A 24,870-nucleotide genomic window follows, 5' to 3' on the forward strand; every position below is an offset into this window, starting at 1 on the left:
CCATGAAACAAACTGATTACACAAATATTTATGTGTGCTGAAATGTGAGTCTGAAAGGTTCAGAAATTTCTGATGTCAATACTGAGAAAAGAACTATCTGTGAAAGATGTAACCTCCTAAAAATCCAGAAACTTCTTTAATTCTGAGGTCCATTAAAATAATTAAACCCCCTTTTTGCAGAAGTTGTCTAAATGCAAGCTATTATTAACTTTTAAGAAAAGCAGTTTAGTAAAATACAAGTAACCTTAAATAGAGGAAAGTTTGGAACACACACGGTTTCTTTTTTGTTGTTCCCATGAATTACTCAGTTTTTACAAAACATTTTAGAGCTGATGCACCAGCTTACATGGTAGTGTCTATTTATTTTTTTTCTTTTGCAATCTTTTATTTCTACCATGTTCTATCAATCGTATTCCATTCTTGGCCCAGGTCACATACTTTGGGCAAATTTCATAACTATACCATCACTTTTAATGATGAATAGTTTTTAAATGATTAAAACATAGTCCAATTCACTTGTATCTATTTATTTTTAAGGTTACCCTATGTACACTTTCGAGTTTCTGAAATAAAATACTCTTCTTTCTCTCTGCAATATAGCATAGTTCTACCGTAAGAATCAATTAGCCAAAATAAAATGAAGTTCTTTTCAAACTCATGTATATGATTTATGACTGACATTGATCCTGACATTGGACAGAAAACTGTACTATCAAGTGATCTGTACTCATCTAAATCACAAAATTCCGCTTCCTTTGGTCCAATCCACTGTTTACTTGCTACCACATCTGTGCCTCTGATACGGCTTTCCTTCTGAGAGTTGCTTTCAGAGACTTTGTCTTAGTAAGTCTAATCTCCTATTCTATAAGACAATTTAAATTACTCCCCAGAAAATGAAGCAATAAGAAAAGTTCAGCTTTGCCATTACTGGGAGTCACAGAATGCGTTCTCCCACTGGAATGATGGTAGGTACCCCGGGGCAGGTACCCAGATCCATCCCAAATTTTCATGCATTTGAACAGGAAAAGACTGTCCTCAAACAACATTTGGTGTTTTTTTTTTTTTTAAATTTATTTGTTTCTTAAGAAAGAACATTAATTATTATAGAAGCTAACCACATGGCTAACTTTTGCCATAAAATCTGAGAGTCTAAAATAGCACCAAAAAGGACCGTGCATAATCTGCTTTGTAGTATAAGCCAATTATAGAAGGTTTAATCTTTATGAAGCAGAGCGTAGTGAGATGGAGTACATGAATACCTCCCTGGCACTGGTTCATGCCGGGAGGACCTGAACTCTACTGTACAGCCCACTGTGGCTTTTCACGAGAAATTTTCTATGGGAAAACATTTTAGATATGAAATTATTTTCCTGGAATTTGGTGGCAGAGTTATGCATAAATCCATATTTGGACATCAGAATAACTCTTATTTACTTTACATAGCATTTGAGCATTTTTATAAATTGCTGTAGTTGCTCATCTAGGACTCCTTGATTTTAAATCCCACAAGCACAAAAACCAACCTTTGTATTTACTCTAATAGGGCTTCAGTAAATGCCACGTAAACTGACATTACAAGGTAAAAATAAATTCAGTTGGATTTGGTTGGAAATTTAATCTTATCTTTAAGCATCTCAGGGATCTCGGGCAGAATTCGCAACCAAGAATGATTTTTGTAAGATGCATGCATCGGGACTTTGCTGTCAATATCTACAGGCACATATCTGCCTGTCAGGGGGAACTGATGGAAAAAGAAACTTCAAATGAAAACATGGTGAACTTTAGGCTATGTCAGGTCCTCCGTGAAAATGAGTGGCTGTTAGGGTTGTATCATCCTGCGGGGACAGAGCGGACTCAGGATCGCACAAGCAGGCCAGACACTGGAGTCGGTGCAGCTATTTTTTGTCTCTGTAACTGAAAAGTCTTGGCGACTCAAGAATGGCACTGTTTTTCGTTATTAATTAGAAGTGGCTTATGATTAAAGTGTTATTTAATTCTGGAGCCAACTCTACTTTATCAATGATGTAAAAATACATATGCCTATTCTCTAATTAGATACAGATCAAGAATATATATTTGGAAGAGAGATTTTGATAGTATGAAACATCATATTTTCATCTTAGATAGTTGATGATAAAGAATTATGAAGTTAAAAAGAATGCCAACATTTTTTTGGGAATCATGATTTATGCTTTGTAAGAGAATTTCTTGCCAATATGACTTTATTTGTAATTCTTGAGAATCTTAACGTAAAAACCTCTTTCCTCCCGCTTCTTTGCCTACCTGTGGGGCAGTAATAAAGATGACCACAAAGTCACCACCCAACTGTTTCAACAAATACTATGCAAGTGAACAGTCACTTTATGTCTTGAGACACATTAACTGGCTATGCTCATATATGGCGCATTAAGGATCAAATATTTGGAATTATAAGTCACCTCAAATTTCTTTAGTTCTTCCTTGGCAACTGTATAGAGCACCCCGGAAGAGCTTGGGAAGGCAGCTGTCCTTTCTGAAATCTTGAGCCAATCTTCAAAACGAGAATAATCATCCAGAAACTTCTGCCACAACCGCCACGTCTCTTCAATTCTGAGACAGAAAATGAAAAAAGAAAAAAAAAAAAAAAAAAAAAGCAGGATCCGATTGTTTGAGACTGTTTATGCTCCAGAACCCTGATGCCTGCAACGGGATTAAGAGTGCCCAAACAAGCAACTCTTGTGCCAAACAATCCGGGTGCTGTCAGCCAAGTGTGAGCACAGCGATGAAGAGACAACTGTCTGGGCTAAAATGAAACAGCTGTGAGTTCTGGGGGTTTTGTTTGTTTGTTTGTTTGCTTTTGGTTTTTGGAATAAGTCAAATTGTGTATTACAAGCACAACTGTTCTGTAACGTGAACTGTTCTGTACACGTGGGAGGGAGCTCAGAAGCGCAACGCCGGGTTTGGGGGGCACACTCATGCCACACTCATGTGCCACTGAAATAGAACGAAGGTCTCAAGATGCATGGAAGTCCAACGTCAAATTCACCCTCATCAAAATTAACCTATCACAGGAAGACAAATATTAACCTTTCAAGAGTTCTCCAAACACTACAAAGGATTGTATGCTGTAAATAGTTATGATTATTTTCTAACCCATCACTATTTTTTATGTCTTGAATTTCAAAGGGTTTTTCTAAACAAGGATAAGGTCTTTGTTTTATTATTTCATTTTAAATAAAATAATATTACTTTTCACTCTGCTAGTTCTATAACAATATACTTATTCAGCAAGGGCATATTTTTATTTTTCTGAATTATATTTAAACTGTTAGGTCAGGTATAATTCTTTTATACATTACAGTATATTATATTTGTTTTTTTTAATTTTTTTTTTTATCTTTTTTTTTAAAATATTTTATTTATTTATTTGACAGAGAGAGAGAGACAGTGAGAGAGGGAACACAAGCAGGAGGAGAGGGAGAGGGAGAAGCAGGCTTCCCGCCGAGCAGGGAGCCTGATGCGGGGCTCGATCCCAGGACCCTGGGATCATGACCTGAGCCGAAGGCAGACGCTTAACAACTGAGCCACCCAGGCGCCCCCACATTACAGTATATTATATTTGTATACAGTATATTTATATATAGTAGACCCCCCCCATCTGTGAGGGATCTGTTCCAAGATTCCCAGTAGATGCCTGAAACTGTGGACAGTACTGAACCCGTATATATACTATGTTTTATCCTAGACATGGGTATGATAAAGTTTAATTTATAAATTAAGCACAGTAAGAGATTAACAACAATAACCAATAATAAAATAGAATTATAATAGTATACTGTAATAAAACTTATATGAATGTGGTCTCTCTCAAAATATCTTACTGTACTGCATTCACCATTCTTTTAAAAATGTTTTTATTTAAAAAAATTTTTTTAAAGATTTTATTTATTTGAGAGAGAGAGAGAGAGAGCACAAGCAGGGGGAGTGGCAGGCAGAGGGAGAGGGAGAAGCAGACTCCCCACGGAGCAGGGAGCCCGACGACAGGCCGTGGAACTCCATCCCAGGACCCTGCGATCGTGACCTGAGCCCAAGGCTGACGCTTACCTGACTGAGCCCCCCGGGCGTCCCTGCATTCGCCTTTCTTGTGATGATGTGAGATGATCAAATGCCTATGTGATGGATGATACTACATGAATGATGTAGGTGTGTGACTAGTGTTGGGCCACTATGGTGGGGGCGGCGGGGAGCTACCGTATGACCTTTATGCTTATTTATTTTCCCAACTAAATGTGGATGGCAAGTTTGGGACACCAGAGCTCCTTTTGCACCCTGCAACCAAAAGGAAACAGTAAACAGTGGATGCCCTGGGTAGTAGCTGTTGCTGTTGTGTTTTGTTTTTTCTCTCTCTCTTTTGGGTCCTTCCTCTTTCCCAGCTCTTTGAACCTCGCTGCTTACTTGAGCCTCCTTTCCATGGACATGGCGCAGATGTTTCTCCACCGCCGGTCCAGGTTCCGCGTCGCCTGCTGGATGGAGTCACACTCCGCATCTGTGGCGCAGGCGTCGCAGTCATGCAGCAGGACCTCACACAGGTTGAGGACGGAGGCCACACCCGTGCTGTGTTTCTCGATGTCTCTCTGAAGCTCCTGTGGGGAATGAGACCTGCTTTATTCAAATACTTGGATGCAGATGAGAGAAACTGCAACAGGCTTCGCTGACTAAGAAATGGTGAGGCAAACCCTTGACAAGTATCTCCTTTCCTTGAATGCATGAGGTTTCTTCAGCGTTGCTATGAAATATGGCAAGCTCAAAAACGGGAGAAGATGAAGCTAGAGATATTTTGGCTATGTGAGCTATGCCAAAATATAAATGGAACAAATGAAATACACTACATTAATTACATTAAGAGTAAAATTAGCTTTTGTAGTGGTTGAAGAATAAATCTTGCCCCAGACTCTACTCTATAGATACATCACTTCCATTTCGATCCACTGATCAATCAGTCAGTCAAAGGAATACATGTGCTCTTGTTAATAGCTGGCACTTAAGAACTGGGATTTCATTTCCAAAGTTCTGCAAACTGCTTAAACAGTTAGTTCTGCCATCATTAAAAAGTACCAGGGTTTAAAAGACCTAGGTTCTCTATCATATATGACATCATAACATCAACAGCTTCCCCAGTGACCAATTTTAAAGGTATGACAGAAATAGAGAGATGATGATGATAAATAAGGCACTGGATTCCCCCAGTATCACACCATGTAGAGTCTTTATATTAACTGCATAAAATGTAAATGCAAAATGTACGTTATTTTTTCTATTGAGCTTTTAACTCAATTTGTTCAAGGAATTTCATTATTAAGAGAGGCTACTGGTATTTTTTTTGCCCTATTCATCAAGGTCCTTAATGTATTTTCCTTGTCTTTAAAACAATTCTTGGATGTGCCTAGCTTTTCTCTTGTTCTAAAGATAATTCCTCAACTTACTCAAATAGCTGAAATTTATATTTTTGTGTGTGTGTTCTTCCTCCTATTTTTCTCTTTAACACCATGTTTCAATGTCTTCCATGCAAACATCAGCTTATTGTCAAATGCAATAAGTATCTTTGATTAATATTTGGAGATTTTATGAAATAGACAAAAGAAGATAGATTCTATAAAAAATATTTCTATTTCACTAAACAGTCCTTTCATATCTCTTGTGTAACCTCTTTCAGTTATGTGGAACTTATCATAAGAACTGCTGGTCTAAAAAATATAAAATTGAACTCAATATTTGCTCAAAGATGAAGACAGAGACATCTGTGAATGAGATCATTAGGTAAATTCTAGGTCTTAAAGTGCCTTTTGTACAAGGATATACATTTGGAAGTAGTGTTAGGTACATGAACATAATCAATGCATTTTAAAAAGTTATAGCATTTTGATTTAATTTTCCCCAAGTACTCAAAAGGTTTTCTTCCAGCTTTATTGAGATATAATTGACATATAACAACACTGCATAAATTTAAGATGAACAATGTGATGATCTGATGTCTGAATATATTGTGAAATGATTACCACAATAAGTTTAACATCACCTCACATAGTTACAATATGCATGTGTGTGTGTGCGTGTGTGTGTGTGTGTGTGTTGAGATCTACTCTCTTAGCAACTTCCAAATATGCAACACAGGATCGTTAACTATAGTCACCATGCTGAACATTACATTTCTAGAACATGTTCACCTTATAACCGGAAGTTTATAGCCTTTCACCACCTTCATCCATTTCCCTCACCATCACCCCCATCTCTGGCAACCACTCATCTACTGTTTCTATGAGTTCAGTTTTTTTTTTTTTAGAGCCCACATATAAGTGAGATCGTACAACATTTGTCTTTGTCTGTCTGACTTATTTCACTTAGCATAATGACTTTAAGATTCATCCATTTTGTTGGAAATGGCAGTATTTCCTTTCTTATGGCTGAATAATATTCCATTGTGTATATATACCACATTTTCCTTATCCTTTTATCTATTGATGGATACTTAGGTTGTTTCCATGTATTCACTGTTGTAAATAATGCTTCAGTGAGCATGGGGGGTGGAGATACCTCTTCAAGATAGTAATTTCATTTCTTTCTGAAACCTACCCAGAAGTGGAATTCCTAGATAATACGGTATTTCTATTTTTAATTTTTTGAGAAACATCCATAATGTTTTCCATAGTGATGATACAAATTTACATTCTCACCAATAGTGCATGAGGGTTCTGCTTTCTCTACATCCTTGCCAGTATTTGTTATCTTTTGTCTTTTTTGGTAATAGCCATTCTAACACGTGTGAGGTCATATCTCATTGTGGTTTTGATTTGCATTTCCATCATGATTAGTAATGTTGAGCATCTTTTCATGTACCTATTGGCAATTTTAATATCTCCTTTGGAAAAAATGTCTACTCAGGTCTCTTTCCCATTCTTTAAATTGGATTATTTGGGGTTTTTTTGCTATCGAGTGGTAGGAGTTACTTATATATTTTGGATATTAACCCTATCAGATTTGTGGTTTGCAAATATTTTCTCCCATTCCAGAGGTTGCCTTTTCATTTCATTAATCATTACTTTTGCTTTGCAGAAGCTTTTTAGTTTCATTTAATCCAACTTGTTTATTTTTGGTTTTGGTGGTTGTACTTTTGGTGTTATGTCTAAAAAATCATCACCAAGATCAATGTCAACAAGCTTTTTCCCTACGTTTTCTTCTAGGAGTTTTATGGTTTCAGGTCTTATATTTAAGCCTTTAATACATTATTTTGAGTTAATTTTTGTTAAGTGTTGTAAAATAGGGGACCAGTTTCACTCTTTTGCATGTGAATGTCCAGTTTTTCCAACATCATTTTTTGAAGAGACTATCCTCTTCCCAGTGGGTATTCTTGGCTCCCCTGTCAAATATTAGTTGACCATATATGCATGGGTGTATTTCTGGGCTCCCATTCTGTTCCACTGGTCTATGTGTCTGTTTTTATGCCAGCATCATACAGTTTTGATCACTACAGCTTTGTATCATAGTTTGAAATCAAGAAGTGTGATAACTCCAGCTTTGTTCTTTCTCAGGATTGCTTCAGCTATCTGGGGTCTTTTGTGGTTCCATACAAATTTCAGAATTGTTTTTCTATATCTGTAAAAAGTGCAATTGGAATCTTGATAGGGATTGTATTCAATCTATGGATAGCTTTGGTTGTATGCTCATTTTAACAATATTAATTCTTCTAATCTATAAATGTGGGCTATCATTCCATTTGTGTCTTCTTCAATGTCTTTCATCCGAGTCTTATAGTTTTCAGTGTAGAGATCTTTTAGCTCCTTGGTTAAATTTATTCCTAAGTATTTTGTTGTTTTTGATGTTATTCTAAAGGAATTGTTTGTTTTTTTTTTTTTCAGATAGTTCATTGTTAGTGTATAGAAATGCAACTGGTTTTTGTATGTTAATATTTTTGTCCTGCAACTTTACTGAATTTATAAGTTCTAACAGTTTTTTGGTGGAATCTTTAGGATTTTCTATAGGTAAGATTATGTCATCTACAAACAAAGAATTTTATATCATCCTTTCTGATTTAGATGCCCTTTATTTTTTTTTCTTGCCTGATTACTCTCTAGTAGGATTTTGAATATTATGCTGAATAGGCCTGGTGAGAGTGGGCATCCCTGTCTTGTTTTAAATCTTAGAGGAGAAGCTTTCAGCCTTTCACCATTGAGTATGATGTCATATAGCCTTTATTATGTTGAGGTACATTTCTTTTATATACCCACTTGGTTGAGAGTTTTTATCCTTTGAATTTTGTGAAATGTTTTTTTCTGTATCTATTGAGATATTATTTTTATATTTCATTCTAGTAATGTAATATATCATATTTATTTTTATATGCATATGTTGAATCATTCTTGCATGCCAGGGATGAATCCAACTAAATCATGGTGTATGATCCTTTTAATGTGCTGTTGAATTTGGTTTGCTAGTACTCTATTGAGAATTTTTACATCTATATTGATCATGAGTATTGGCCTATAGTTTTCTCCTCTTGTGGTGTCCTTACCTGGCTTTAGTATTTCTCGCCTTATAAAATGAGTTTGAGAGTGTTTCCTTCTCCTCAATTTTTTAGAGGAGTGAGAACTGGCTTTAAATGTTTGGTAGATTTCACCTGTGAAACCATCTGGTGCTGGACTTTTCTTTGTTGGGAGGGTTTCGATTACTGATTCGGCCTCTTTACTCATTATTGGTCTGTTCATATTTTCTACTTCTTCCAAATTCAGTCTTGGTAGGTTGCATGTTTCTAGACGTTTATCCATTTCTTCATAGTATGTTATTATGATCCTTTGTATTTCTTGTAATGTCTCCACTTTCATTTATAATTTTTATTTATTTGGGTTCTCTCTCTTTTTTAAGATTTATTTATTTGAGAGAGAGAGAGAGAGAGTAAGCACATACATGAGTGGGAGGGGCAGAGGGAGAGGGAGAGAAAATCTCAAGCAGACTCCTTGCTGAGCACAGAGCTTGACACAGGGCTTGATCTCATAAACCTGAGATCATGACCTGAGCCGAAATCAAGAGTCAGATGCCTAACTGACTGAGCCATCCAGGTGCCCTTCTTTGTTTTTCTTGGTTAGTCTAGCTAAAGGTTTGTCAATTTTGTTTATCATTTCAAAGAACCAGCTCAGTGCTGTTAATCTTTTATATTGTTTTCCTATTCTCTATTTCATTTATTTCTGCTCTAATCTTTATTATTTCCTTTCTTCTGTCAGTTTTGGGTTTAGTTTGTTCTTCTTTCCTAGTTTTTTGAGAGGTGAAAAATTATGTTGTTTATTTGAGATTCTTTTTCTTCATGTATGCATTTATCACTCTAAGTTTCCCTCTTAGAACTGCTTTTGCTGCACCCCTTAAGTTTTGGTATGTTGTGTTTCTTTTTTTTTTGTTTGTCTCAAAATATTTTTTATTTTCTGTTTGTTTTCTTCTTTGCTCAGGAGTGTTGTTTAATTTCATGTATTTGTGAATTTTCTAGCTTTCTTCCTGTTAACTGATTTCTAGTTTCACATCATTATGATCGGAAAAGATCCTTGATATAATTTATATTTTCTTGAATTTGTTGAGACTTGTTTTGTGGCCTAACATATAACCTATCCTGGAGAATGCTCCATGATCTGAGGTAGGGGGTGGAGTGCCACTGACCAGGCTCTGCAATCAGCTCTGGTTGGGTGAGGTCCCAGGCTATGCTCCCTGACAGGGCAGTGCCACTGGCTGGACTCTGTGATTGGGTAGGGCTAAGGTTGAGCTCTGCAACCACTTCTGGTTAGGTTGGAGAGTAGGCTGTGATCTTAGACTAGACGGTGCTACTGGCTGAACTCTGTGTTCAGGTAGTGCCACGCGCAGGGCTTTGCAGTCGGACTCGGTCTCAGGCTGGCTCTTTGATTGTGCAGGGCTGCGGGCTGTGCCCTGGAACTGGGTGAGGTGATAGTCTGGGCTTTGCCATCAGGTGGGCTGCTGGCTGTGCTACCTTACTGGGCAAGGTCACTGGCTAGGCTCTCTGATAAGGAGGGACCTCCAGCTGTATCCCAAAGGGTGTAGAACTAGAGACTATGCTCCATGGTTGAGCTGGGTCACAGTCCAGGCTTTCTTGTCATGTGGAATCACAGGCTATGCTTGGTGATTGGTTGGGGTCACTGTCTGAATAAGGTTGAAGGCTGTGTTCTGCAATCAGACAAGGCCATAGGCTGGATTCTATTGCTAAGTGGGTTTGTCATCTGGGCTCCATGGCTAGCTAAGGTTGTAGGCTGGGTTCTGTGGCTGGGCGAGGCTGTAGGTTGAGCTCTGAGCTTGTCCAGGGTCACTATCCAGACTCTCTGATTATGTAGGGCCAGAGGCTATGCTCAGCAGTTGGGTAGGGCTGCTGGCTTGGCCCCTTGCTCGAGCAGGGCTGTTGGATGGTTCCGTGGTTGCTTGGGTTCTCTAGCCAGGCCTCCTGGTGGGAAAGGATGAAGGCTATGCTCAGCTGTTGGAATTGGCTAGGAATTGGCTTCCCTGCCCAGGTCAGATGGTAGAAAGGGCTCCAAGGTCAGTATGGCCCATTGTATGGGGACCAAAATCAGGCAGAACTGCCAAGTGAACTCCCAGGTCAGATAGGGCCAGTGGCTGGGCTCTGCTGATGGGCAGAGATGCAGGCTGGGATCTCTGCTTGGGTGCAGCTGCAAACAGGAATACGATTTGCTGGTAGCGGTAAGCCTCAGCCCCCTTCTCCCTCACTAAATGCTCCCCAGTAATCAAGCATCAGAAGTTCCCTTAGTGGTTCCCATGAGTTGAGACCCAAGTGGGCCTCCTGGGAAGGATGGGGAAGCCGGGGGAGCCAGATACCTATACTGGCCAAGTGGTGCCCTCTTGGTGCAGCTCCGTGCCAGCCAGGAAGGATAATGCAGTCAGAGTGTGACTACACCTCTTACCCTTTTAATGTGGTCCTTCCTGGTCTCTGGGGTCCAGGCTGGTGCTTCATCCTTACCCTTCGGTTTGGGGAGTTTTACAATGGTGCCTTGTCTATAGATGGTTGCTTGTTGGTCTTTCTGGGAGGGGGACTTAAGTCAGAAATAACCTATATGGCCATCTTGATGATGTGATTCCTCCACATACTTTTGGATCTACCCCAGAGCAGATATTCACAGCCAGGGTATAAAAACCAGAACTGTAACTGATGGATTGCTGGAGGCTCAGTACAGACAATTGAGTTAAAAATTCCAGAGGATCCAGTCATTGGAGGGGGCTGCACAATTTTGTGAAATTTACCTCCAGGAGCTCAGCCAGGTTCCCACAGTAAATATCAGAGAAAAGACCCCTTGTACATCTGCTCAAAAGTTTTTGTTAAATAAGCCTGAGGGGGGGTTATAATTATGGGTAAGTACTCTATTACAGATAAAGAGTTTAGTCTCAGCTTTAACCTCCATCAGTAATGGTCCTGAATTGACACATAGGGTCTCTGAATTTATACTTCTTCATTTATAACACAGAGAAATTTGACAAGATGTCCTCTGAAGCCATCTCAAGTCTATGTATATTTCTGCCCAATTAAGTACGTACATTGGCAAGAGAAACATACAGAAACTCCAGGGAGGGGAATAGAAGAAAATGTATTTCTTATGAGTTTAATCTTTTTTTAAATATTTAAGAGAATTTTCCCCTTTGGAGACAGATTACTATTTATCTGTTTTTTACAACATGGATCCCAAATGCTATAATTTTTACAGCATCATGGTTAAACATTTGCCACAAAGGAAACTGTGGTGAATATGATAGGATTGAAATAAAATTTACTAAGCACCCACTTTGTGCTAGGTGCTGTGCTAAGTGTTTTTCACATTAATTTTTATAATAACACTGTGAGCCATGTACTCTGATTATCAGCATTCTATATACACAAGGGTTAAAATAGTTCATTATTCAGGTCATGCAGAAAAGTGGCGAAGCTCAGATTTGAACCCAGGGAGTCCTTACTTTTAACCACTGGTATACAGTTGTTGTTTTTTTCAACTTTAACTTAAAATTGAATTAAAAGGCAGAATGAACAAATATTAATACATTAACAAGTCAAAAATTACTGCTAAGCTTCCCTTTTCACTCCTGATTCTCATTTTCCAGAAGTAACCATTTCCATCTCTTGTAGCTCTGTCTTTGGTTTTAACTTCTGTATTTCTAAGTGGCATGTTTATGTTGCTAGTTCTTGATTTTTAAATTTTAGACATTATCTATGCTTCTACAGTAGACACGGAATAAACTTCTACCTGACTCAATGTGGCTCCAGTTACTGTTTCAGCACATCTTATAGCTGAAGAGATTATGATTGTTTGCATGATTTTGGTCATTTAATATGGTTACTTAATATTTTTTGTATCTAAGCAACAAACTATCTATGGTTATATTTCTTTTCTTATATAACTTTTTGTGTTATATGGAATCAGTAGCTCTCTCCCTCTCTTTAAAACATGACTATTCCTAGCTTCTATAATTTCTCTATGGAGTTAATAAACTCCTTCCAGTATGGTTAAGGTAATCAAGGTAATCAAGTAATCAGGTAATCTGGTAATCAAGTTCGACTGTCTTATTCCTTGGAGACATCCCTCCCAGAGCACCCAACTCCCTACTCCAATCTGAACAGTGATGCTCCAGGCTGCGGGCAGCTGATATCTGGGACAGTCCCTCACCATCCATCCTGGGCATTGGCTTCTCTCTCTTGTGTTGAATATTACTTTTCTTCTCATTTTAGTATATGCAATCTATCTTTCATAAGCTTCCTGAGAATGTATGCACTAGGAAGTAAGTATTTTATATATTAAATGGCAGGTATAGTGTCATAAATTATAAATAATCTTCCCAGCTTTTTGATGGCATTGTGTCATTATCTTTTAGCTTTCATCCTTATTTTGGAGAAACCAGACTTTTCCATCTTGGAAACCTTCAAGATCTTCTCTTTGTCTCCCGTGTTCTGTAATTTTATAATGGCTTTGCTTTGTTTTTAATTTTCCTGGGCATTCGTAGGACTTGTGCTCTAGAAGTACAATTGACCCATGAACAAAGTGGGGTTTGGGATCGCCAACCCTGCACACAGTTGAAAATCTACATATAACATTTGACTCCCCCAAAACTTAACTACTAATAGCCAAGTGCTGACCAGAAGAAGCCTTACCAAAAACATAAATAATCCAGTAACAAATAATTTGTAGGGTATATGTATTATGTACTCTATTCTTACAATAAAGCAAGCTAGAGAAAAGAAAATAATAAGGAAGGGAAAATAATCTACAGTACTGCATATTTTGTTGCATAAAAAGTCCACAAATAAGTGGACCCACACAGTTCAAACCTATATTGTTCAAGGGTCAACTTTACACATTTTTCAGCTTGTTTTTACATTACGACATTGATAATTTCTTACTCTCTATTTTCTTTATTTTTTGTGGGGGACTTTAATGGAATAACTGAATTGGATTTTAAAACTCTTCCATGAATTCTGGCTGTGATATAAGGCTGGCTAGTGACATGGTGGGAGCTGGGGCAATGGGGTGGGAGTCATACTATCTGGTACAGAGCATTTCTTTTTTTTTTTAATTCTTTTTTTTTTTAACATATAATGTATTATTTGTTTCAGGGGTACAGGTCTGTGATTCACCAGTCTTACACAATTCACAGCGCTCCCCAATGTCCATCACCAAGCCACTCCATCCCTCCCACTCCCCTCCAGTCCAGCAACCCTCAGTGTCTTGTTTCATTTTTCCCTCCCAGAGCATTTCATTTAATCTATTTTTCATATAGTGGCTTCAGTCTCAATGGTACCCTGTAGCCCCAAACCCAAAGTCCCTCTGGGTTTGCCTCCTCCAGAGAGTAAGCTTTGGGTATTCCGCTGGAGTGAATGAGGCAGAGTGGTCTGGCTAGCTTGGATTAGAGGGAATCTGCCAGTCAAACCACTCCTTCTTCAGACTTTCAAGAAATCTTCCATTTTAACGCCCTGCAGATCTACTCTTTCCACTCCTGGAGCCTTCTTGGAATTCTGTGGCATGAATCAGATTTCTATCCTCCATTCTGCAAACACCAGTAACTATTCATCTATCCACTTCTGCCTTCCAAAATTCTGATGGCTGTCTGTCATCTCTATCATCTTCTTTCCTGGTCTCTTTGCCATTGTGGGTTTTGACCTTTTTTCCCCTTTCCTATAATTTTATTGGGGTTTAGAAGTAGGTCAGGCAAATGATAAATTTGCCATACTTAATTAGATACTGTTTTGATTGTCTTACATTTGCCAAATTACAGTACTATTAGGATTTTAACTGTTTTTAAACACTTCTCACTGGTAGACATCATTACCATGTTCTCCAGGAGTATTCAGGGAACTGGAGGCCAACTATAACCCCAACAGCTCAATTATCAGAATTTCAAACATGAGAGAATCCATCACAGGGCTTTAACCTTACAAAAATGGAAAAATGTCCTGCTAACAATTTTTTTTAAAGAAGAAATGCTTTTGAAATAATCCCAATATCTAAAAACTGTATTTTAATATCTATTTGCATTGGTTTAAATAGTTCATAAAATAAAGTAAGTATATAAACTATTTCATAAGATTTCATAAATAGGTCTGTTTATATTTTGTAGTATTTTTAAGTTAAGCAACTTGGCTATCATGGCCTAAATGCAATGGAAGTAACAAAAGTGTGGACAGAATCTTCAAGGATAATCTAAGGGCATGGAGTAGCAATACTTTTTATGGGGGTTTTATGGCATTTACTACTAACCATTGGAGTCTGCTAAGGTTAGTAAAAATAAGGAAGGGGAATAGGAGGTAAAAAAAAAAATCCTTTCTGTATGTGTTTTTCATGGTCACCCTTCTTTTGCTTTTTTTCGGTAGTGTATTGTATGCCGGTGTGATGTGCTATCTTTGCTACACAAATGAAGGTAAAATTACAGTGTGTGGTCTGAAGATCATGCAACACTTCTCCCAAAACAAAATGTTTTAGACTCTAAAAACTCTAAGAATACACTGTAATCTTTCTTCAAACACTATATGCAGGGGGAAAAAAGGTCTCTTTTCTACGTATGTAGTAGTGGGCTCATGACCCACAAAGAAATAAATAAAATGTCAGCTCTGTTATAGACACATTACTGAGGCTCAAGCAGCTTAGGATGTCTTCTTGGTGGACCAACGACATTAACCCCATGACAGCATATCTTCTAGACTCAACTCCTTAGTGACATAGGACCTGTTTGCCCCAAAGACCTGCCCTGCCCAAGCCTCCCCTTTCTCAGCAATCTTATGTCTAGCTTCCTCCTGATTTTCCATCTCAATTCACCATCTCACATCTGCTTCTGTATCCTGACCAGGATGTTCAAGAGCCTACTTACTTCCTTTAGTTGTTTTAAGTTTTACCTGCTGCTCCGTGAGCTTCTTCTGTATTTCATCTGAGTCACAGGAATCATAGACTATGGGCTTGGCGAGCTCTGACTCAATGTGAGCCAGCCAAGTCCTCAGGCTGCTCATGTTCTTATCCAGCTGCTGTACGGCAACCAGGGTCTCCTTCAGCTTCTTTACCCTGTGGGCAGAGGAAAGACTTCACTCAAGTTTCCCTTGTGGGCAAAAGTGAGCACTGGGTCTAAAGCCAAGTTGCCTAGAGCCAAAGTCCTGCCTAGCTCAGCCACTTCGTAGCTGTGTGATTTGGGGCAATTGTACACCCTTCCTGTGTCTCTGTTTCCTCATCTATAACATAAAAGTAAAGGAAGAGTATCTGAGATTTGAATGCGTTGAATAATGCAGGGTCCATGGGAAACATTCAATAAATATCAGCTATGATGATGCTCAACATAGTCATAATGATATAACAGAGACAGAAACCTCATGGTATCATAAAAATTATTTCCACACATTATGTAATTTAGACTCATATGAAGAATACCTGGGAAGAAAAAAAATGTACATTTCCAATGGATTGTCACCAAACAGATTATGAATTCACAGTTCTGATTACTCCAGCCCTGATGGGATGTATTTCAGCATCCTTGTGGCAGAAACTCAGTTAAAAGAAGAAAGCACCCTTAAGATGAACTATCAGTGAGTGATCATATGCATTTCATGCCAGACTACATTAAAGGTAACTAAGGATCCGTTGGATTGCCAATGGCAGAGGGCAGGTACAAGGCTGACCACCAGCCAGTCTTCACCTGCAAAGCCTAGTTCAGTGCAGTATTTTTTGTTACACAGCATGTTTTTTTAGAAAAAATGTTTTCCCATTCTTTTCAGGAAGGAGTAAAAACCAAATTGCTTAAGATTGCCACTTATCTAACAATCATGTGTGGACATCCTATGTGTCGGATGCTGGGAAGACAAAAATAAATAAAACTTGATTACTTTCCTAACGAAATGTACAGTCTGACTGGAAATCTGGACATGTATACAATAAAATATAATACAGTGTGGTTAAGAACTAAACTAAAGAAATGAACCAAGTCCCTGTCTAATAAAAAGGAGTGAACAATTCTGTCTGGCCACTTCTAGTAATTATTCACTCATCCATTCCCCATTTGCTCATGTCTATGTTCCTTCTACAAACATCTATGATGTTAGGTAGACATAGCACTAGGAGACAGAAATACAGTGAGGAGTGAAGTTTCATCCCTGTCACTGAGGAGCTTAGACTTTGCTGAAAGAGGGGAAATGAAGAAGTAACATTAGAGCTGCATCTTGAAAGGTGGATACAAGCCAAGCTAAACATTTCTGGCCTAGAAAACAGAGAAGAAAAGCAGAGATTTTTGAAGGCACCGTGTCATAATGTCAGGGGGCCTAGGGGTGGGGAGGGTGGGGAAGAGAATCAGAAAAGAGTTGCGGTTGTGCTGAGGCGAGACGGATGGACAGGCTGGAGTTAGATTATATAGGTTCTGCAGTGACATGACGATGGCGTTGTGTGCAGTTTAAAGATAAATAGGAACTTTGCCAAGATGTGTCAGCCAAGGAATGATAGGATCAGGTCTGATTTTGAGTAAGTCTGAAGTGAGGTTCATGTGGAAGTCCATTCAGGTATAAGAATACCTATATTTGAATAACATTTTCTGTTCATAAAGACACTCTTAGGTGCATTTACCTTATACTGTTTTGAAAAAAAAATGTGTGTTTAAAAAATTACGTTCATACTCCACAATATATTCTATTAATAGGAAACCGAAAACATGTGTTGCTCTTTGTTTATCATGACTCATAATTCCATTCAAGGTGAGACTTCTCTAATTAGCTTTGTAAGTACATATCGTACCCTGCCCCCAGGGCAGTTCAAGGTGTTGGCCTTGAACAATAATTCCAAGAACACTTAAATACAACCTACTCGCATTTTCCTCATATGTAAGACAAAACTCACTTGAGGATCAGTCAGTGAATAGTTTTAGAACGGCTATGGGGTGCAAAGCTGTGGGTGCACATTTTATCAATGACCATGGCATGGGCTTGGAATTTGATGTGGCCCTGGCCCTCCTGCTTTAGTGGCCCAGGCTGAAAGGACAGTCTACCATTAATAAGCACACGGGAATAGGACTACAGAATAGTTCATTGCACTGAGATGTCTGTCCTGGTTTTACCTCTGTAAAAAAGTCCTTTTGGGAACCTCTCCCACTTGACCAGCTTCCTATCTTCAGATCTGGTAGGATCTGAATGCTGCCGACGCTTTGGGATGGGGTTTTATAGCAACCTCATAATATCATCAGGGTTTGGTGTGGAGTGAGAGATTGGCAGAATACTTCATTCAGTGCTTGCTTTCTTCCTGCTTTCCCTTATTTTAACTCCCTAGTATTATTTATGCACAGGTTCCTCTGCCCATGTTAAATTCCTTGGGAAACTGGAACTGTGAATTTCTACTTTTGGTTTTCCCCTTCCCCTGCAGTGTGACCCTCAGCACTTGGCACAAAGTTGGGCACGACTTAAATGCCTGATAAACATAAATAATTAGTATTCTAAATAAAATACTTTTATTTAGTAAGGATACTTTATTTAATTTAGTTGATATTAAATGTATACTTAAATTTTTCCCCTAAGTCCAACATTTGCAAATGGTCTGTCAAGTACTAAAATTTATTCATTTTCTTGGTCCAAAATTCAGTTACAAAAATGATCAATCAGAGGGGGAGACGAACTATGAGAGACGATGGACCTTGAAAAACAAACTGAGGGTTCTAGAGGGGAGGGGGGTGGGAGGAAGGGTTAGCCTGGTGATGGGTAATAAAGAGGGCACGTTCTGCATGGAGCACTGGGTGTTATGCACAAACAATGAATCATGGAACACTGCATCAAAAACTAATGATGTAACGTATGGTGATTAACATAACAATAAAAATAAAAAAATGATCAAAAGAGCTAAGGCACAAAAGAATGTGAGTAAACACTGTTCCACTAGATATTGTCTACACTAGTCAAATAATTTACAAGATTAGTAATCTTGTATAATATTGAATGGGTTTCAATAGCCAGCAGTGAGTGTGTAGTATGTCAAGGGCATCGTGACATGGAAATGCTTGTTCATATAGTCCACTAGGGACAAGTTCCTCTTTCAAATGAATGTGTAAACCTCAGTAAAGTCAATGGGGGTGAACATTTAAAGTGGTTTTCCTTTCTCATTTTTTAAAACATGTATTTGAGTACAAATAGCAAAATGCATTGTGTGTGCGTGTGTTGGGGGGGAGCAGATGTGAGCTGAGGGGAAATGGGTAGTAAAGCCCCAGACATCTTCCTTGAACTTATGAAAGTTGATATTTGCAGGACAGAGAGCATTCCTTTTTTTTTTCTTTTTTAAGAGAAATGTCCCATATTTTTTCCATTATTTCTTTAAAGGAAATCCTTGGGTAAAGTGTCACAATGTTTTTATTTATCTATCATTTTAAGAAGTTCGAGCAACATTCTTTTTGGTAGCATCCAGGATTATAATTCAAAATGGATGTTTGCAGATGTCACAAGTCTGGGTAAGTTTAGCAAATCTTGTGCATCTGTAAGTTCCTGTAGCTGATGGGTCTTCTCACAGTTCAGTGTGCCTCATGGGACTTCACCTTCCTGAGAAGGAGTCTACTACTAAATCCAGCTGCATGAATAGCTATATATACACAAAAACACTGCATGTATATATTTATCGCTACTTTTCCTTCAAACTAATTTAGTAAATCCATAAACCAAAACAAAAAAAATCACATTCTAAATATAATAGAACCAAAAGTACCATTAGTAAATCCTATTCACCAGTAGGAATTTATTTGGGGGAATGTTCTGGTACAAGAATAATATTTTTAAAAATGAAGTTAAAATTCCTAATATAATGTTGTTCTCACTAAAAAAAAAAACCATGAAATAAACATTTGCATAATCCACAAAATTACTATTTTAGGCATAAATTTTTACATTTTGCACATGTTTTAAAACCTTTATGCTAGTCAGTAACCAAAATGTACTGACAAACCTAAACAGAAACAACTTTTTCTCATACACAAAACCCTCCAGGCCCCCGCTCTATGGGCAGATTTTTATTTAATAAAGGGAAAGCTTTCCGCTACAAAGCTGCGAACTGGCTAAGGCTGAATTTCAGTTTCATCAGGAGCCCATCCTTTAAATAGCAGATGATGGACAAACTGGATCTTCTTACTGGGTCTCTTTCCTGTGTCTCAGGCTCTCTACTGTAGCATTCCCCTTGTATGACACATACAGTCCAGGGACAACTGGAATACCAAGCCATAACCAAGTCCATCAACCTTTCCCTCCAGCTCCACACGCCCAGTAGGGGGACAAGAAAACCAACCGACAAAGAACTCTTGGGAGTCCATGGCCAACGAGCTCCTAACACCAAATCATCTCTACTAACACTGGCAAAAACAATCACAGATTAAAGATCCAGCATCTATCCTATGAAGCCCATGTAACATGAAAGCTATGCACAATGGAAGAAACTCAAGGAGATGCCTGCCTTGTGACATCGCAGTTACATTCTGGGAGATCTGCATCCATACAGCCGTCCTCTGCCATCCTCAGGGCACACAGATCTTCTGCCACCACCATGAAGCTTCCAACTTGCAAGTTAGGTCTGCAGAGCAAAAGTCTAAATCCTGCGTGGAGATGAAAGTTTCCCCTTGTCTGCGTATGGAAGTATGAAAATGCTCACTCTAAACAAATGTTGGTAGGTCTCTGCCTGATAATATGACACTGAGCAGTGACAAGTGGTCATGTTTCTAAATAAAACCTACATTCATTAACATGTGCCAAGCCTGATCTCCTGGAATGTAGGCCACGAGTGTAAGAAGGGGAAAAGGCTCAGTGTAATCTGCAAGGAGGGGGAGGCTTTCTAAAGAAAGAAGGGTATAAAAAATAAGGCTGGCTGCAGACACTGACACTCTGGAAGGACAGGCAACTCTTCTTGTGGGCTGTTTGTTGAGTTGAAAAGGATTTTTGAAAAAAGATAAATCACCCAAGTGCAAACAAAACCTCCACAAGTACAGCAAGTTGTGGTAGCAAAAAAGAGCAACTTTTTTTCCTTCTGGTTGAAATGCCAGCTGAATGGTGTAAGTAGGAGTTTTAGGGGTTGTTTGGGAAGATGGGATGGAAAAGATATTCTGTAGAAAAGTGGTTGGTCTTCACTTTTGAAAAGACTATTTAAACAAGAAAAGTAATTGAAGAAATATTATTCTTCCCTTCCATATTCAAAACCTTTTGTCCTTTTAAAAATAATGATGCAAAGTGACAAAAGTAACATGTTCATTTTAAGATAATATAATAAGGTATCTGTTCATTTGCTTGGTGGGATTCAGATAACTTTCTTTTGTGAATTTCAAGAGTTTCAAATTTTCTGTACTGAATCTATGTTAATTTCACAATTCAAGCTTTTAAAGAAAATAAGCTCTCAAATTATTAATTACTGGTAATTTAATAAAATGTGACGAATGCTGGCTGCTTTAAATCCTTTTTGGATCAAGGTATTCATACACACAAATAGGTTACAAACAAACAAACAAACAAACAAATAAATAATGAACGTTTGCTAAATTCTTTTTAAAAGCCCTATATGATGAGCTGCAAAATAAAACAAAGCATTTGGGTCTGGTTGTGTGAGAAAATTGCTTTTAAGACAGAAACATATTTTCTTTTTAAAAGCAACAATTTTATTTTATGTAAGAAATATACTCCAGAAAACTTAGTTATAAATAAAATTATTTTTCAAATCCTGCTATTTTAAAGATACCCTATTGTGAATTCTTTATAAAATAATCACTTCTCTAATGTATTATTTTTAACAATCAGGAAGATACGCATATAAGCTTTAGTTAAAGGAATATATTGGTCATGATTCCATAACAGTAGGTAAATTTATTTTTTCTTGATTATGACTAACACTTCTGAAAACCCGAGATCTTTGAAACCTTGTACTGCCATTATTTTCCTAGTTCAATTCCTTTTTACTTTATTTAGTTTTCCTCATGGGTTCAAATTTTTTTCGCATGCTCATTATCATTAGGACAATATATTTACTGCAGCAAATTAAACATAAAGCAAGTTACTGTAAGGTCAAAAAATGGTAGCAATATCAATGTCCATCACTAGGGAAGATACTGGATAAATCATGTAAATTAAAACTATGGAATACTCTGTAGCTCCCTAAAAGAACAAGATTTCCATATGTGGCATTTTATGGTTATACATGGTCCTTCCTCCTGCATTGTCTCTTTGGAGCTATGGCAGTTATTTTAATGACTATTTTGAAAATGAGGACGCTAGGGCTCAGAAAGGTTATGCAGTCAGCCCTAGGTCACACAGCCTGAACACGATGGACTAAACTCAGGACTCTTGATTTGTTCTGTGCTGTTTCTGTGCTTGCTGAATTGCATCAGTACATTCCTGATCCTGGCCAGAGTTTTCCAAATTGACCCCCATGAGGTAATGCCAGCCATAAACTCCAAGAATCAAGTTTTCTTCTTGCTCTAGCGTGGGTGGAACCCCTGTTAGACTGAAACGCCGTCTAAGGGCAGCTGCCCCAACTTCACAAAGCCTCCCTTGAGCTGCACATGCGGTTTATCTATACAGCCTCGAAGCTCCCTCTGGGCTGAGAACTGTCATGTGCTGAGTGCTCTGCTAAGTGGTTCACGGGTACTATCTCACTTAGTCCTCCTAACAACTTTTTACACTTGTGGTAACTGAGGTATTGAGAAGGTAAGGAACTTGCCTAACATCACAGTGTGGGTGAAGCAGCGCAACGTGATGATTCAGGCAGGTGAGGCCTTAAGCGCATGCTCGGCTTTATTCTTGTCTGTACGTGCGGCACTTTGCATCTTATGTCTTAGATTGGAGAAATGCAATGAATACTGGAGTGACCATTATGTGCAAAGAGCTATGCTGGGTGCAACGAACACTGGAGTGACCATTATGTGCAAAGAGCTATGCTGGGTTCCGGCTTCACTACGGATATGCTTACAGTGTAAGCAGAGAGATGAAATTGTAAACAACTAATCACACAAGATACTTATTACGGCAGAGGGAAATTCTATGAAGGAGAGGGCAGAAAGCCTGCTGAGAAGGTAAGAAGAATCTCACCTAATCCAAAGAAAAGGAAGAACATGAAGAGCAATTAGGAGCGGGCCAGGCTGGATAGGGTCAGGAAAGTGAGCAGGCAGGTGTGATGGAAGGAGGAAGAGCTGAGGTGAGTCGTGTGTATACTTGCTCTGTACCTTACTCGGTTAGGCACCATTTTCTCTTTCATCTTTTACATTCTCTAGGTCTGGGGTCAGCAAACTATGGCTGGCCACCTGTTTTGATAATAAAATGTTATTGGAACCCAGCTGCAGTTTTCTGTTTCCTTACTGATAGATCTATGGCTGCTTTTGCAATATGGCAGAGGGGTTTCAGCAGGGACCATGTGGCCCACAAAGCTGAAAATATTAACTAGAGAGTCTTGTGCAAAAAGTTTGCCAATCTCTGCCCTGTAGCAACATCCATAGTACTTCATACACAGGAGACATTCAGTAATTTTTTTTTTAAATTATATGTGTTTACTCTACTTCTATATGGTGTTTAAGGGAATTATAATAAATACACAGTTGAAAAGCAAGCAGCCACAAAGGACCACATATTGTATGATTCCATGTATATGTCCAGAATAGGTAAATCTGGGCTGGCCTGGGGCCAGTGGAAGGAGAGAGGGTGGAGGGGAAAAAGATGATTAAGGCTTTTATTTGGGGGTGATAACAATGTTTTAAAATTGATTGTGGTGATGGATACACAGGTCTGTCAATATGCTAAAAATTACTAAATTGTATACTTGTAATAGATGAGTTGCATGGTATGTGAATTATACCTCAATAAAGCTGTTACTGAAAAAAAAGTCCCAAATAACTAAAATGTACTTTTGTTTTGGTGATGGGGATTTAGGTTTGGTAGAGGGAAGAGGAATATTCTTATGTTAGAGAGTACAGTTAATTAAAAAAAACAAAACAAAACACATCATTACGAGAGAGCACACAACTTGAGTGTGACCTTCCTAGATACCCAAATGGGAAATGTTCAATAAAACACTGTCTGTTATAAAAAGCACTGAATGGGGCTCCTGGGTGGCTCAGTTGGTTAAGCATCTGCCTTTGGCTCAGGTCATGATCCTGGGGTCCTGGGATCGAGTGCCAGATTGGGCTTTCTGCTGGGCTTCCCCCTCTCCCTCTGCCTGCAGCTCCCCCTGCTTGTGCTCTCTCTCTCTGTCAAATAAATAAAATCTTAAAAAAAAAAAAAAAAGCATTGAACAACTAATGCTAAATGACAGAGTTCCTGTTACCCTCTAAAAAAACTCTAAAAAGCTCTAAAAAAACTACTATGTGGGGGATTTTCATAGGGTTCACAGACAAAATGAGAGCCAGAATCCTAGCAGACAGTTCTATAGAAATTAAAGTACACCAATGACTGTTTCTTATGTTGACTCTTAAGGAAAAGCCAAGGGCTCAGACATGCTTTGGCCAATTGTCTTGGGCAGTATTGACCAACAGAACTTTCTGGGATGAAGAAAATGTTCTGTATCCGCAGTGCTCAATAGAGTAGCTATTATCCTCATATGGTTATTAAGCCTGGAAATGTGACTAGCAAAACTGACTGTAATTAAAATTAAACTGTAATTTAATTGCATCCCATTTCAGTTAATTTAAATAGCCACAGGTAGCTAATGACTACTATATTAAACTGAGCAGGTCTAGAAAGTATGGACAGGATACTAGAGCATTATCCAATGAGACCTAAAAATAACTAAGCAAATTTTGTTGCCCTAAAAAGCTGACAATTCTTAGTGACAATTTAAAAAGTCAATGCAAAACACATTTATTTTGTACTCAGAATGGTCTAAGCTAATCCACTAGTGATAGGAAGTTGGCTCAAAGTTATGCATTCTATTTGTATGCAATAGGTTTATTATCAGTAAATCTTCTTTCTTTCTTTTCTTTTTCCTGTTTCTGTTAGCTGGGAAACTGTTCACCCGAAGATATGATCTTCAAAAATAACCTCTCCATTCCCACAAGAGCACCAAAACAACACAGAAATATCAAAAGGCACAACTAAGTTGTGTTCTGCCTTAATAAATCAGTGTGACAAAAAGTTGGAAGAGGGAAGAGTGGTGAATGGGACTGACCCATAGAAACTTGATATTTGAGCTGGCAGCTCAGAGTTGAATATGGGTGTGGGGGACTGTCGTCTAGTGTGTGTACTCTCAAAGTTCTGATAAACAAGGGAATGGAAAATAAATGTGATGGCTGAGTGTCATTTAGGAGGGGCTTCAAAGAGACTATGAATCCAGTGTGGCATTAAGCTCTAGAACAAATAAATGGTCAACATGTCATCTAGTATACTTTGGAATG

At 38.3% G+C, this 24,870-nt stretch overlaps 1 protein-coding gene and 1 long non-coding RNA gene across 3 annotated transcripts in view; one reads left to right on the forward strand and one right to left on the reverse strand.

The window, feature by feature from the left end:
• Positions 1 to 24,870, reverse strand: part of SYNE1 (spectrin repeat containing nuclear envelope protein 1) — a 428,272-nt gene that overhangs the window by 27,420 nt on the left and 375,982 nt on the right. Inside the window, exons 1-4 of one of the 2 annotated variants that reach the window (XM_034991031.1) lie at positions 19,962 to 20,188; positions 15,407 to 15,569; positions 4,435 to 4,622; positions 2,439 to 2,589 (exon numbers count right to left, since the gene is read on the reverse strand). In XM_034991031.1, the coding sequence (XP_034846922.1) occupies positions 2,439 to 2,589; positions 4,435 to 4,622; positions 15,407 to 15,569; positions 19,962 to 20,053 (594 nt within the window). In that variant the 5' untranslated portion in view covers positions 20,054 to 20,188. Of the gene's footprint in view, positions 1 to 2,438; positions 2,590 to 4,434; positions 4,623 to 15,406; positions 15,570 to 19,961; positions 20,189 to 24,870 lie in introns of those variants that run through there. The other variant, XM_034991032.1, reaches the window with a different exon arrangement.
• LOC118001082 lies at positions 22,597 to 24,610 on the forward strand. The gene is made up of 2 exons (XR_004676617.1): positions 22,597 to 22,682; positions 24,476 to 24,610. It is a non-coding gene; the product is annotated as an uncharacterized LOC118001082 (long non-coding RNA).

This window comes from Mirounga leonina, unplaced genomic scaffold (genome assembly GCF_011800145.1).
Source record: "Mirounga leonina isolate KUSES-001 unplaced genomic scaffold, KU_Mleo_1.0 Mir_53, whole genome shotgun sequence".
NCBI classification, from domain to species: Eukaryota; Metazoa; Chordata; class Mammalia; order Carnivora; family Phocidae; genus Mirounga; species Mirounga leonina.